This window comes from Cariama cristata, unplaced genomic scaffold (assembly GCF_000690535.1).
Source record: "Cariama cristata isolate BGI_N322 unplaced genomic scaffold, ASM69053v1 scaffold4894, whole genome shotgun sequence".
Taxonomy (NCBI): domain Eukaryota; kingdom Metazoa; phylum Chordata; class Aves; order Cariamiformes; family Cariamidae; genus Cariama; species Cariama cristata.
Genome location: NW_009613371.1, coordinates 83,373 through 96,679, shown reverse-complemented (window position 1 = coordinate 96,679; position 13,307 = coordinate 83,373). Strand labels below are relative to the sequence as shown.

Below are 13,307 nucleotides of genomic sequence, written 5' to 3'. Positions count from 1 at the left end.
AAGGATTCACGGTTGTAGCTATTTTGTTGTCCTCTGGAGAAGGCCACAAAGCTTGTCTAATGCTTCTCTCTTTTACCGTCCCGAGCCGTTTCTTTAAATACCCTTCATACATTGTGTGTTCAGTGCGGTTTTCTCCTAACACCTATCCTAGACAATCCCCTTCAGAAATTTACTCCCATACAACAGATGATAGGGAGATTGGCTAAGGTAAAGGATTGGGTAGCACAGACTTCTCTTGAGCCGTGCCTACAGCTCGGGACAGACAGCAGTCTGTGGTGGAGAAATCACACTTGGAGAGCAAACATCAGGAAAGAGACCTTTGCAACAGCCGCGTCTGCAATCTCGCATCGCTGGCACTCCCACCACGCGATGAGCCTTGCTCACGTGCTCCCCAGCTGCCTTGGTACACGATGTCCCGATGTCGACGCTCGCCTGCTGCCGCTCAGCCGGGTGTCCGTACCGTGCCGTGCCTCGGCTGTGCCCAGGCGCGCTCCCGCGCTGCGGAGACTGGAGCTGAGGGTTCCCCTGGGAGAGGCTGGTGCAGGCAAACGTTGCCCTGCTGCCAGGCGGCTGCGGGGAAACTGCTGCTCCAAATTTGCTCTCTTCTTTCTGCATCTGGGGGGAAGATGCTCGTCTGGAAGATTTTAACCTTGGTGCTGATAGGTTTTCATCCCCTCCACGGTTAATCCGGAGATTAGGTTGAATGTTGATGTGACTGCAAGTCAGGCAGGATTTTGGCTTGGAAATGAGAACTTTTGTTGCGGTTCTCGTTTCTGCGTGCAGCTGTGTGTGGAGCAGCCCAGCCCTGCACAGGGGCCCTCGTTAGATGCCAGTTTGATTAATCCTCACCCGCTGCCTGCTCCCCTGTGCCTCCACCAAAGGGTGACTTTTCTGATAGCAAGAACTTCTGCAGCAATATAGCTGAGTTCACTGCCCAAGGGCTGTGAAAGCCCGTGCCAAATTTGTAATTGTATTTTTCTGGCAAATAGCCATAGCTTGGTCGTTAAAAAAAAGAAGTCGAATATTTCTAGCTCTCAACCCTGTGTCAGTCTGTTGTGGAGCAAAGCTGGGAAATGGAGCAGGAGCTTACTTTGCTTAACTGGGGGGAGGCAGAGAGTTAAGTACCCAGGCTGCCGGGGTAGAGGGAGGGATGAGAGAAGCCAACAAACCAGCCCTATATTGCAGGAGGAGTTGAAGAGACCATGGGTACAGAAGAGCTGCCTTGGACCCACGGCTCCTGCCACATGTGGCTGAGCTAGGAGGATGGTCCTTTTGCAGATGGGAAGTGTTCAGGCCGAGCCCTGTTACTTCTGTCTTGTGCTGAATGACGGAAGCTCTTCGGTCAGACAAAACCGTGATTTTTTGACCACTTGTGAACAGGTCTGGCTGGACAGCCGAGCGCAAGCTGAGTTTCAGTGCATTACCCTTGTCAGAGAAATGGAGGCCCTGAGTTGTGCTGGGGAGTGCCAGCAGCTGCAAAAAAGCACTGCAAGGCCTGGCGAAACTCATTGCATGGCATAAGCATGATGGAGACAGGGGACTATCAGTACACACGTTCTCCCAAGGGTAAATCAGGTACCAACTTCTGGGTGGTTTATTAGGTATTTTACAAGTCCATTTTAGATGGACCCTGTACGGTCTTGTCTCCACTTGAGGGGAAGAGGGTTTATCTAGCACCCTGAATTTCTTGCAGCATGTGGAGCCTGTTCAGGAGCCATGTGCCTTGGATGCCTGGCCTGTGGCACCTCCAACACAAACATAAACCCTCTTATTAATTATACAAATATGTTGTACCAACACACTATTTCAGGCAGGGTTGATTGGCTGGTTCAGTAACTCTTCACCACCCTCCATAAACAACCACTTTTTCTCAGAATTTTATTCAGGAACAACTTGGGGCATGTACGATCCAGTGCCTTCCTTGGCAAAGGGCAATTGGTTGTCCCCGGGGAGCATGTTTGTTCCTGCAGGAGAGCAGAGTTGGAGGTGAAGCGCTTTGTACTCACCTACACTCACCAGAGCGTACCAGTTAGGGCTGTCCCAGCCAGCCCTAATATTTCAGCAAGGCTGTGGAGTGCAAAGTACCAACTGGCTGGCCCCTTGACGTCTCAACCAGCTCCTCCTCTCTCACCTCTGCGAGCCACCCAAGATGGGATGCAGAGCTGAGCGGCCAGAGTGGCTGCTGGGGCCTTTGCTCTGTGGCCAAGCGAGGGCTTGTGCCAGGGCTGGTTGTTGCGACGGCCCCTGCGTCTGCCTTGGGTAGGGAAGATGTAAATGGTAAATTTGGGTACCTAACAGCTGAATCCTCCTAATTACACACACATCTGGCACCCTGCCTACAAATTCTCTCTTTGGTATCAGTTTCAGTGTGTACACTTTCAGAAAGCTTGATGTTGCACCATCTAGGCGAAGGTGGGAGCGTGCAGGCAAGCCCAGGAGGATGGCGGCTTTGCAGTCGGCTGACGTGGGTTCGTGGCCAGGAATTGCCCAGCACTGCTGCATTCCTCCTTGGTTCACCAAAAGCTGACAGGTTGCTGAATTCAGGGGAAAATTGGCTGCTTCTGGCTAGGATCTGTGCACACACGGGCTTCTCCTTATGATCTCCTTGTTTTGGTTAAGCACAAAGATGGGTTTTGCGTAGGCCCAGACTGATGGGGAATTATGTTGGCTCCCTGTTGCTCTGGGGGAAACACTTTTCCTGGAAAGCAGCGTTTTACGGCCCAATGGGTGTGAGCCATATCCCCACAGCAGACTGGCACACAGCTGGTGTCTGGAAGTCGCTGTATACTCATTTTCTGTGCAGGCTGATTTAGGAGACGTGCAGAGAGAAGAGCATTATTTGATACTCCCATGTTCTTTCCTGGGACCAGTGTGAGGATAAGGAACAGTGAACTTTGTCCAACTTTAGCATTTCAAAGCAACAAGCTTCTGATGTTCTTCTGAACCTTAGGAGCAAGATGTCTCCTTCCCTGTGTCAGCTGGATTTTCTTCGTCGCACTTGTGATGTACATACAGAGAACTGGCTCCAAAATGTTAAAGAAAATCAGGGCACTGTCTTACAAATGTGCTGTTCCTCTGTGGATGCAGTTTATTCTGGGGTAGAGGAGCTAGCTATAATTTTTTTGGCTTGGTTATGTGCCTGCAGCAGTCAGAACAGGCTGTCTGTGCTGCTGAGGAGCCTCATAGATATTTCCCAGGTCCGTACTTCATAGCGAATATTGGTTTATACAGACGTGAATCATGACCATCTCCTAGTGCTGCATAGCGGGGAGGCACAAGAAGAGATCATCCAGCAAGGACCCCCGGGCTCTTGGCAAGTCACCAATAACTACTTTGCAGATATAGCTTAGGAGCTGTTGAATGAAGCTTTTGGTCATCTTTGTGTGCTCCGTCTTGTATTTTGCACATTGGGAACTTTTTGTCAGTCCTTTTGACTCAGAGTTACTTCTTCAGGTCTGACACTTCTCCTGTAACTGTGTTTCTTCATCGGCCAGCCTGACCTCTCAAGACATCTTACACCACTACCAAATCACAGCATGGTTGGAATACTTGGGTCATAGTGTCATCTGTCACCGTTGAACAACAGCAACAAGGAAATGAGCAGTATTTCAAACTGGAGCAGAATGAGGACACACAAAACAAGAGGGATATTCTAAACCTATGAATCCTTAGCAAGGACGTGGATATCCAAGCCCTGAACCTCTATAGAGCTGCATGTGCCAATACTATGTTCTGTTTGAAGATCACAGAATCACAGACTGGTTGAGGTTGGAAGGGAGCTCTGGAGATCATCTGGTCATCTCTTGGTGACAGCCAGGACACAACTTCCTCCTAGACTGCCTACGTCTTGGAGGGTTTTGTTGGATTTCGTTGGATACAGATAATTTAATAAATGTTACTTTCACTGTAATTCCACAAATACAGAGATAGTGGCTTTACAGCAATTTAAACTTATTTTTAAAGACTCTTAAGTAACTTAGTAGGCGTAGCAGTTGAGAAAATGCCCTAAATTAGGCTCAGTTTAGAAATTGAAAACTTGGAAATACTGCCTTGTCATCGTATTCAAGATATTTTCTGTACTGCATTTCAGCACAGAGTAAATTAGCAGTGGAAGAAGAAAAGAAGTGGGAAACAAAATGCAATAGAATTTGTAACAAAATGGCAAAACCCAGCTTAGAACCATGACAATCATCACACACATTAGCAAAAAGGATCTTGTCATGTGCATTAAGTGCTGCCTTTTCCAACAGCACAGCACAGCCCCATCTCATGTTCCGTCTCTGAGACACAGGTGCAAGGGAGATGGGTGGTTTGATGCAATTTATCCATGCAGCCAAGAAATAATGTTCCCTTCCCTGACGTACTGGCAAGTCCAGTCATGGATTATGTGCTTGGCTTTTATCAAGCCACAGCCTCCACTCATGTTGGTACATGGTTTCCCAATACCAGCCTTGACTTGTCCTCCAGGTGGCAAGTTGCCCCATCCCCTCTTCCCAAGCCCCAGCCACATGTCCAAACAGAGGGCAATCCCCCAGCCTCACCCTCTCAATGCTCCAGTTTTTCTTGGGAGATGTCTCCCAAGTATTTCCAGTGCGATACCATCCCAGCAGGATGTGCTGCCCAGCCCTCAGCTGTGCAGGTACCTCTGTCTCAGCAAGCGCTGTCCCTCACGGGGCACTCATTTTGGTCAGAGCCACAACAGGGGCTCCACTGAGCTGCAACATTCAGTGATGGGCAAGGCCATGTTTGGAAATAGCTCATTTGAAGAATACCTGTAGGAAAAGTGTAAACGAATGAAGCGTTAATGATGAGAAGCCTGTAGCCCTTCTAGATATACGAGGTTATTCTTATACGAGGACTCTGTAACACTGTAAATTCCAGGGTTACGAGTGAGTAACTGAGACTGGAATCTGACCCCTTATGCCTGAAAGATTCCTTATTTATTATTAGGCTGGAAATAATGCAAACCATTATTTTAAAATAATGCTGGCTAGGCTTGGAAAATTCACATTCAAATAGTAAGTAATTTTAAGTTTACCAAGCAAACATAATCTTTCCGCACAAGTGCATATCTTATATTCAGTAAGGCAAGGTTCCTGGGGAAAATGACAAGTGTAATTAAAACCTGTCTCATCATGCACGCACACAGGGGAGGGCAAGCTGTGATTGTAATGGTAACTGCTTCTAGCAGGTGTTTTTCTTTTAATATGAGGTATTAAATAAAACTTCCTGTGTTTATTAACCCAAATACTCTCCTGTATGCTTCTAACAGTGCCTCTGTGATGTGTGGCAAACAAGGCTGAACTTGAACTATGTCTTTCAGCATAAACTTTTGTCTTCATAGGTAGAGAACTACCTACCTTAGCTGAGAGTGCTACAGGGACCTGGAGCACCGCTGATGCTGTAAATTCTTTTGCACTTTGTGGCTCTGGAGGTTGTTACTTCCCGTGCTGAAGATCTTGAGCTCATTACGGCATGGTGGGGATCCTCCACAACTGTTGGGGAGAGGAGGAAACCCTGCCAGAAGCGCTGTCATCTGTTGCCTGCAACTGTGAGAGGATGAATGTCATCAACTACATTTTTAATAGAAAAGAGTGAGAAGGGGAGGAGGCAGAGCTGGAGCCAGGCATTGGCTTTGGATAATCTGAACCTGATGTGTCACTTCAGAAGGGCAAGGTGCTGGGTCTGAAGGAGGTGCTCTTCCCTTACGATACTTGATAGTTCCCAGGCACCCCCAGTGCTGTGAGACTACGTGGGCTTTTATGACTTTTATTTCAAGTTCATTTGTTATTTGCTGCCAGAATTCTCCCAAGGAGCAGAGACAAGACGTGGTAAATGGTGATTAGTTTAGACAACCTAAGTAGAGGACTCACGACAGGCTCCCTGTGTAATACAAGAAAGTTAACGGCTTGCTGATGTCCTTTTGTGAGTGAATTGTGTAGCCTGGTTGTTTAATGGAGTGTTTAAAAATTGTGTTGGCAATAGCCTATGAATAATGTATACAGGGATAATGAAATACCTTACTGCTAAGAAACTGCTGATATGCTGGGGAAATTTCCATCAGATGTGAGAACAATTTTGAAAGCACTGTCTTCTTGGGATGCCCTTTATTTATGGTCTTACTGCTTCAGAGATTGCATTCCCTTTTTAGATACTGCATGTGAAGATGCCCTCTGCTGCCTCTGCCTCTTTCTTCCAGCTTCACTTGACTCCCTTTGCTCCTGAATTTTGATGAGTTTAGGCTTTATTAACTGAGCACCGTAAGCATGGAGATACTTGTAGTGCGGTCTTCAGCCATTCTAGGTATCTGCACCAAGGCACGTTGCATCAAAGGAAGATGGACATTGGTGGCAATGTCCCATGATGCAGGAAGCAGAAATAGGGCCAAGTGATTTGGAAAAAAAGACCAATGTTTCTTTTGCAGGTTTTTGGAGCATGGTCTCCTTGCGTGAGATAAGCAACCCCAGAGTGTCCCACATGGATGTTCAGATTTTGGTGGACTTTGCAATGTGAACCCAGCTCCGATGCCTCTAAATTTTCCCCGGTGTCCTCCTGCAGTGTGTGAGGCCTCTGTGTGCACTGGCAATGAGTAGTAGGAAGTCATTATGATATTAAGCAACTAAATCTTGCCTGACCAAAGAAATGATAAGATTGAGAGTGAACGCCTGCTTGCAGAGGAGCTCTGGAGGTTGCACTGCCTTAGCTGCAGGAGGAAACAGGCCTCCTAAAAGACCCCAGGACATAGCTCAGGCAGGCACATGAGGCGATCACAGTCTCTTCCTTTGCTCCTTGTTTTGGCCCTCAGCTGCACTCCAGCAGAAAATAAAAGCATAGCTTTGTTTCTCACATGGGGTTTTCTCCACCCGCACTAAAATGCAGAAGTATCACAGGTGGGCAGGTGAACACAGTATGTATCGTATCACTGCCCGGAGCGGTCTCAGCAAAGTCTGTGCTAAGAGCAGACCCAGCTTGCGGAGTCTGTAGCTCTGCACCCTGCCTCTGCTGTGGCTTTGTTAGGAGTAGCCTAGTGCTCATGCTGCATTTTTGTGTCGGGATTTACACAGTAGAGCCCTGAGTCAAAATGTTTCCTGCAATATGGGCAGTATATTATTAGTGAATGCTAGAACAAAGCAACATGTGATTGATGTTGATATTAGTCAGCTGAGGAAGTGACATCCTCACCTGGGAGGTTGATGTGATGAGTTTTGAAGTCATGTGGTGATGCCAACAGCAAGCTCCAGGCATGAGACTACAGGGCAGGAGAGAGGATGGGTTAGAAGAGAGGTTGTATCCTTAGGATGATCTGCAACTGGCTAAGCACGAGGATTTGCCAAAATGGGAGGGAAGATCTGCACTTTTATTGGCTTGTTTGCTGCTGGGATATTCATGGGGAGTGCAGTATTTTTGCAGCTACAGGAAAGGAGGTGTATAAAAGGGGTTAGTCTAAACACAAGATACGTGGCAAGGACCACCAGAGGAGTTTGAGTGATGACCTAAATGTTTTCAGTAGATTAAATAAAGAAAAGTATCTAAAATTTCCTCCATCTCCATCACCCAAAACCTGTCCTGCCAGCCAAGACGTGTTTTCAGCAGAGAGGGTCACAACAGTCAGTCTAGGCTGAGGATCATGGTCAAATTCAACGAGCCTTTCCCAGGGTAGAAATGCTGCTAGCTGACAGTATACACGAAAGAGCAGCTTTCAAAAGGAAGGAGACGGTTCTGTTATGCAGTTTATTCCACTAATACTTCTGATGATCCTATTAATTTCTCTTTTTTAAATGTTTGTTTCTTTTAGGTGAAGAGTGAAGGTCCCAAACTGGTGCCCTTCTTTAAAGCCACTTGTGTCTATTTTGTCCTCTGGCTGCCAACTTCCAGCCCCTCCTGGTTCAGTGCCCTCATCAAATGTCTGCCCATCTTTTGCCTGTGGGTTTTCCTTCTGGCTCATGGAATTAACTTCCTAGTGTCACACCGGAGCGCCAGCCGCATCCTTGCGGGACTCATATTCTCGGCAGTGGGAGATGCCTTTCTCATCTGGCAGGAGCAGGGCTACTTCATTCATGGTGAGTGCGGTGTCAGTCTTAAAGGGATGCCACAGTGTCCAGCTGTTACCCTCTTTATTTAGTAATAAGTTGCTGGGCCACGTGTTTTGTTTATTCATGTACACCTTAAGCCCCAGGCAATGGGAAGCACTCATCCCTTGACTAAAATCCATCATGGTTAGAGGAGTCACACCATGGATGAATCTTTCTCTTGAGCTTCTCTTGAGGTTAGAGAGGTAATTGGGGCAGGTTTGGTTCCCTGGCACGTGCTCACAGCATCTCATCTGGCTGGAGCTGGGAAGGTGGCATGGGCAGAATCCCTGGGGAAGAGAAGGAAATGTTCACGGCACTCGGCAGCTCCCATGAAGCTATGGGAAGTATCTACCTCCTATCTCTCTGCAGGGAGATCTATCAGCCCTTCGCTACAAGGATCAGAAATAGGACAGATGGTACAACATCCTCAGTGGAGAACAGGTGGAGAGGTCTCTTATGTTTTGATAGACAAGCCCGTAGCCTGGGGGAGGTGTTTAAGTGGATGCTAGAAACCAAAGCATCAGAAATCTTGCCCTGCTAGCAGGTTCATCAGTGTGAATCATGCAGCCTGTTGTACAAGATGTGTCTGTTTTGCAAGACACGTAAATGATGAGGAATCAAGGACAAACCTTACCACAATGGCCTGTCTTCTCTACAGAAAGATCCACATCTCTCAGAGCAAAACAAGCTTCTTTTACTTTGCTAGCTTGCAGACTAGAACGTAATGATTTAGATTAATCATTTAAAGCCATGTTGAACCAGCCTGCAGCAACACTCTCCGTGACCTTTGACTGTTACAAGAAATCAGCAGCAGTTGAGTCCTTCACTAAACTGACTGGTGGGGTTTCTGAAGTTAATTTAATCAGCACAGGGATCTCATGTAACACCCACCATTAACTGGCTGCTGTGACTGTCCCACTTGAAAATGTGATGAGACGAGGGAACTTTTCTGACTTGTGCTGTTGTCAGCTCTGAAAGTCAAAGGCTTATTTTTTCCCCCTCTCATGAGGTCAGTATTTAGTTTTATTCTGGGATTCCCACAAGCCTTTTCTTTATGAGGGGGAAGTATGTGAAATACCAGATATGAACAGCCAAATGCTCTGAATCTGGTTTTAATCCTGCTTCCCCAGGGCTTATCCCCATCTCATTAAAAGTTCATGTAAAAATTTTTACTGATTTTGGTGGGGTTTAGATTACATCCTGAGGATTGGATCTATCTGGCTGAACCTTGGGCATGTTGCTGAGGAGCTCCAGCCTTCTCCTGGGGTGCCATCCCCTCTGTGCTGAGTGTTGGCATTCCCACTGACAGGCCCCCTCCTAACAGGGGTACCCGGCTCAGCGCAGGTCACCTCAGCCCGACTCCTTGTGCTTCTGTTTTGCCTCCTGGAATTGCTCCTTGAGCTGTGGCTTGGAAAACATTCAAGGCCTGATTCTTACCATGACCGTTTTTGTACATGGACTGTTCTGAGCTTCTCCATTCCCACGTAACTGGGATATCTCCGAGTTCCCTCTCCAATTCAGTGCTAGAGGAAGGTCAACCAGTCACAGCAATTCAGTATCTGCTTAATATGTTTTAATCTGCAAATAAGTTAGATTTTTGCCCCGTCTCACAACTGAGAAGTGTTGCTTTGTGAGTTTAAACACATTTTTCTTCTTAAGGAGAAGAAAAGCTCACTTGCAGCATTGTGAAAAATCTCAGCCTTCATCCTGGCTGTCTCCTGCCTGCCTCAGTCCGTGCTAATCTGAGCCACCATCTTCACAGTGAAGTGTTAACATTTGCGTTTCAGCTGGTAGCAGATAAAGTGCACCATCCCACTTCATCCTTCACCTCTCCTGCAAAACTTATTTTCTCCTGTTTAAAACTCAGCAGGCTGCTGTTGTTGACAACTGACAATATTCAACCTTTTGACATCATTTGTGAGAATTTGAAATTTCAGGAGAATAAGAGGAAATACTAGATAAAAATGTACGTTCTCTTCAATTTCTACAGCTTTTGGGCTGAAAAAAAAGGTTGGGAACTGGGCTGATTTGAATAGCTTTTGAGACAATGAGTTTATAAAAGGACATTTGTTCATTACTTTATAGGGAACTGAGAGCCTGGGAACCTACTCCTGGCACACTTGACTTTTTTTCATTTTTGCTGTTACAGTCCACTAATGCTATTTTCTGACCAGTGTCTTACTGCATGTAGAAGATACTTTACAGTGTTAACATCCACCTCTTTTGATGGCAGGCACTTAGAAACAACTTATGAATTTGGTGAAGAAGACAGGGAATAACAAAAAGGCCTTATTGCCACCCTGAGAGGCAGGGAGGGGGAAAGAAATCCAGGGGAAGGAAGCGGACAGAGAAAAGGGCTGATCTGCCTGATGTGGTCGGGAGGACCAAGTCAAAGGCTCAGCAATGCAGGAGGAATGCACCCCCCCTCCCTGTGCAGCTGTCACAGGTTTCCCCAGTTCCTGGCTTGATTTGTGGGTGTTGAAGAATGAGCAAACCTGGGAGCTGACTCCCTGGTCTGTGACCAGCCTTACCACATTATCACCAAAACTCCCCCTGCCTTTCTGAGCTTCTGCTTGGCTGCCGCATCCCGTCCACCTCTCTTCCTCCTCCTTGTTGCCAGCTGCCTGCACAAAGGACAACACATTCTTCAGTTCCTCATCCCAGAACTCTCCATATGATGCCACTGAAGGAAAAACCACTCCTCACTGCTAGGGCGAAGTAACCTGCTGCTCCTTACTGCCCCCAGAGCTCTCACCTTTCCTACACTATAACACTATAAACAGCTCTTGTCCTAAATCCCTCCTCCGTTTCCTCAGTGCTGTGCCCATGATGTGTAATAGCTCTCTGAAACATCAACTTCTCGTTGCCCTCCTTTGCCCTTCTCTTCCTTCCCCTTTATGCTGTCCATTTTCTCTAGGTTCACGCTGCAGCCCAGATCCCCACCAGCCCCCTCCCTCCTGCGGGTTCCCCTCTCATCCCACCATGGCTGAGCTTTCAGCGGGTGTCTCATCTGGTCCTCCCCAAAGGCAGGGAGACACTTCTCTTTGAGCTGCCTCAACACAAGAGTAGTAGGATGAAGAAACATCTGCCAGCAGCAGGTTTTAGTGACTGCCCTTTACACCACAGCATCATGCTTTAAATGTAAACAAGTGTCCTGCTGAAGGGCTCAGCTTCCCAGATCCTTTTCTCCATTTCATGCTTTAGAGCTGCAGGAAAACTTCCAGCTACTCTAATAACACTGCCAGGATAAAGTGGGACAGCCTGCAGCTGCACTGTGAGTGGGTCTCAGAACGAGAGGACCAGAGGAGCTGGACTCAGTTTGGGGCCCATTATCTACAACTGGCACGACAGCTAGTAGTCAGCAGCTGTACCAATACATGGTGACATTTTTTGTCAAATATGGATTAGTGGCAAGTGAGTAACATATGGGCAGTACCTTCCAACACCCACATCTGGCATTTCTCAGAGGTGTTGCACTTCAAAGGGAAGCTGGCATTTTATTTTCATTGATTGATTCCACCTAAGGTTCATCTGAATCCTGCAAATAGCCATAAAATTGTTGGCAGACCACATTGGTGCAGTCCCTGAAATATGCCAGCTGCTTCTTTCCGCTTAGGTTTCTCCTAGCTGTGGGCAGAGATGGAGTAGAAGCCAGATTTAGTCCCTGAGTGCCTTTGGGTTTGTGGCTTAATACGGTCAGGCTTTGTGTCTGGGTTCAGAGGGATTGGCATCTTGTTTCACATTTAGTTCCTACACTGCTCTGATTCCAGCCTTCCTGTTCCACGCGTGACCTATGAGCAAAACACTCCAGATAGTTAGAGGGGATGATCTTTGGTCTGCTTTGCCCCCACCCTTCCGTCCACAGCAGGGGAGGAGGAACCACCTGAAAAACAAGCTTTGTTCCTTCTGCAGCAGCTTCGTTCACCTGGCCTCAGCAAAAAGGCTTGCATCACAACAGAGTTGCACTTGGCTGCAGCTGTCGATGCGCCTGGGCTTTGTCTTAGAGTGGGAGCTTGGTGCTAAGGCTGATCTCCTGTGCACAGACTGGTAATTTAAAGTGGTCCCAAGGAGTCAGTGTGGTTCCCACTGAAAGTAAGTTTTAAGGGTTGTAACACAGCAAGGACATCTAAGCCTGTGCTTGTTGCAGTATATTTAAAACCCAATAGAGCCACATGTTTTCTTCTGCTACCAACTGACAAAAGATCACACTTGCTATGTCAATGCCTCTTTCCAGGTCTGCTGATGTTCGCCATCACACACATCCTGTACTCTTCAGCCTTCGGCATGAAGCCTTTGGACCTCAAAGCCGGCCTGTTGATGGGCCTTGTTTCCAGTTCCTGTTACGCCTTCCTGTATTCCTACCTCTCAGGCCCATTCACCTACCTGGTAGCTGTCTACATCGCCTTGATTGGCTTCATGGGCTGGCGAGCGGTCGCCGGCATGCAGCTATGCAACGACCTCTGGACATGGACCAAGCTCTCGGCCTGCATCGGCGCGATGCTGTTCATGGTGTCAGATCTGACCATTGCACTTAACAAGTTCTGCTTTCCTGTGCCCTACTCGCGCTTCATCATCATGGCTACCTACTATGCAGCCCAGATGCTTATTGCACTGTCAGCTGTAGAGAGCAGAGATGAAGAGGACTTCCGAAAGAGGAGCTAGGTGGAGTGCCAATAGTCTGTAAACAACTTGAGTTATATCTCAGGTGCTGTAGCTGCATTCACCCCTGAGAGAGATCTCCATTTCTCTAGGCACATTGGTGATGTTGATTTTGCTTCTTTGAAGCATTACCTTTGGGGCTTTTTTTTTTCAATGGCTTTCTCTGAATACAGCTTACTTCAGTGTGGAGTCCACATCAGAAAGCTTAGACTGTCCCTGCAGTACTACTCATTCAACTTCTCCTCCTTGGAAGTACTGTACTACTGTATGTTACTTGTTAGTCTTGAAACAGATGCTGAATGTCTGGAAAAGGAGGGCTGATGGAAAGGAGGTTTGGCCATGTGCTGTGCTAGAAGACTTGCTTTCAATAGTAGGCAGACAGGCACAGATCTCTGTGAAAGTCATAGGTAAAAATGAATTTAACTGACATTTGTCTCTTTTTGTGCATTACAAACTCAGTACACAAACTGGAGCTATTGTCTCTGCTGAAAGGAAGCCTGGAGGTAGAGTAAAAACAGCATATCCAGATGAGGGCTGAGCTTTGGAGTCAACGGCAGCATGTGGGGCAGCCCCCAG

At 47.2% G+C, this 13,307-nt stretch overlaps 1 protein-coding gene across 1 annotated transcript; it reads left to right on the top strand.

Annotated features, from left to right (window-relative positions):
* Positions 1-369: 369 nt before the first annotated feature.
* On the top strand, positions 370-12,734 carry TMEM86A (transmembrane protein 86A). Its single transcript, XM_009698977.1, has 3 exons — positions 370-534; positions 7,796-8,060; positions 12,307-12,734. The coding sequence occupies exons 1-3, from the start codon at positions 370-372 to the stop codon at positions 12,732-12,734; spliced, it is 858 nt and encodes a 285-aa protein (XP_009697279.1).
* The last annotated feature ends 573 nt before the right edge of the window (positions 12,735-13,307 follow it).

Bases quoted from the DNA above. Each gene is read 5' to 3' on its own strand.
- TMEM86A (XM_009698977.1), top strand. From the start codon at position 370: ATGAGCCTTGCTCACGTGCTCCCCAGCTGCCTTGGTACACGATGTCCC. The intron at 535-7,795 runs GCTGGTGCAGGC...TGTTTCTTTTAG, and splicing joins TGAGGGTTCCCCTGGGAGAG to GTGAAGAGTGAAGGTCCCAA. The intron at 8,061-12,306 runs GTGAGTGCGGTG...GCCTCTTTCCAG, and splicing joins GCAGGGCTACTTCATTCATG to GTCTGCTGATGTTCGCCATC.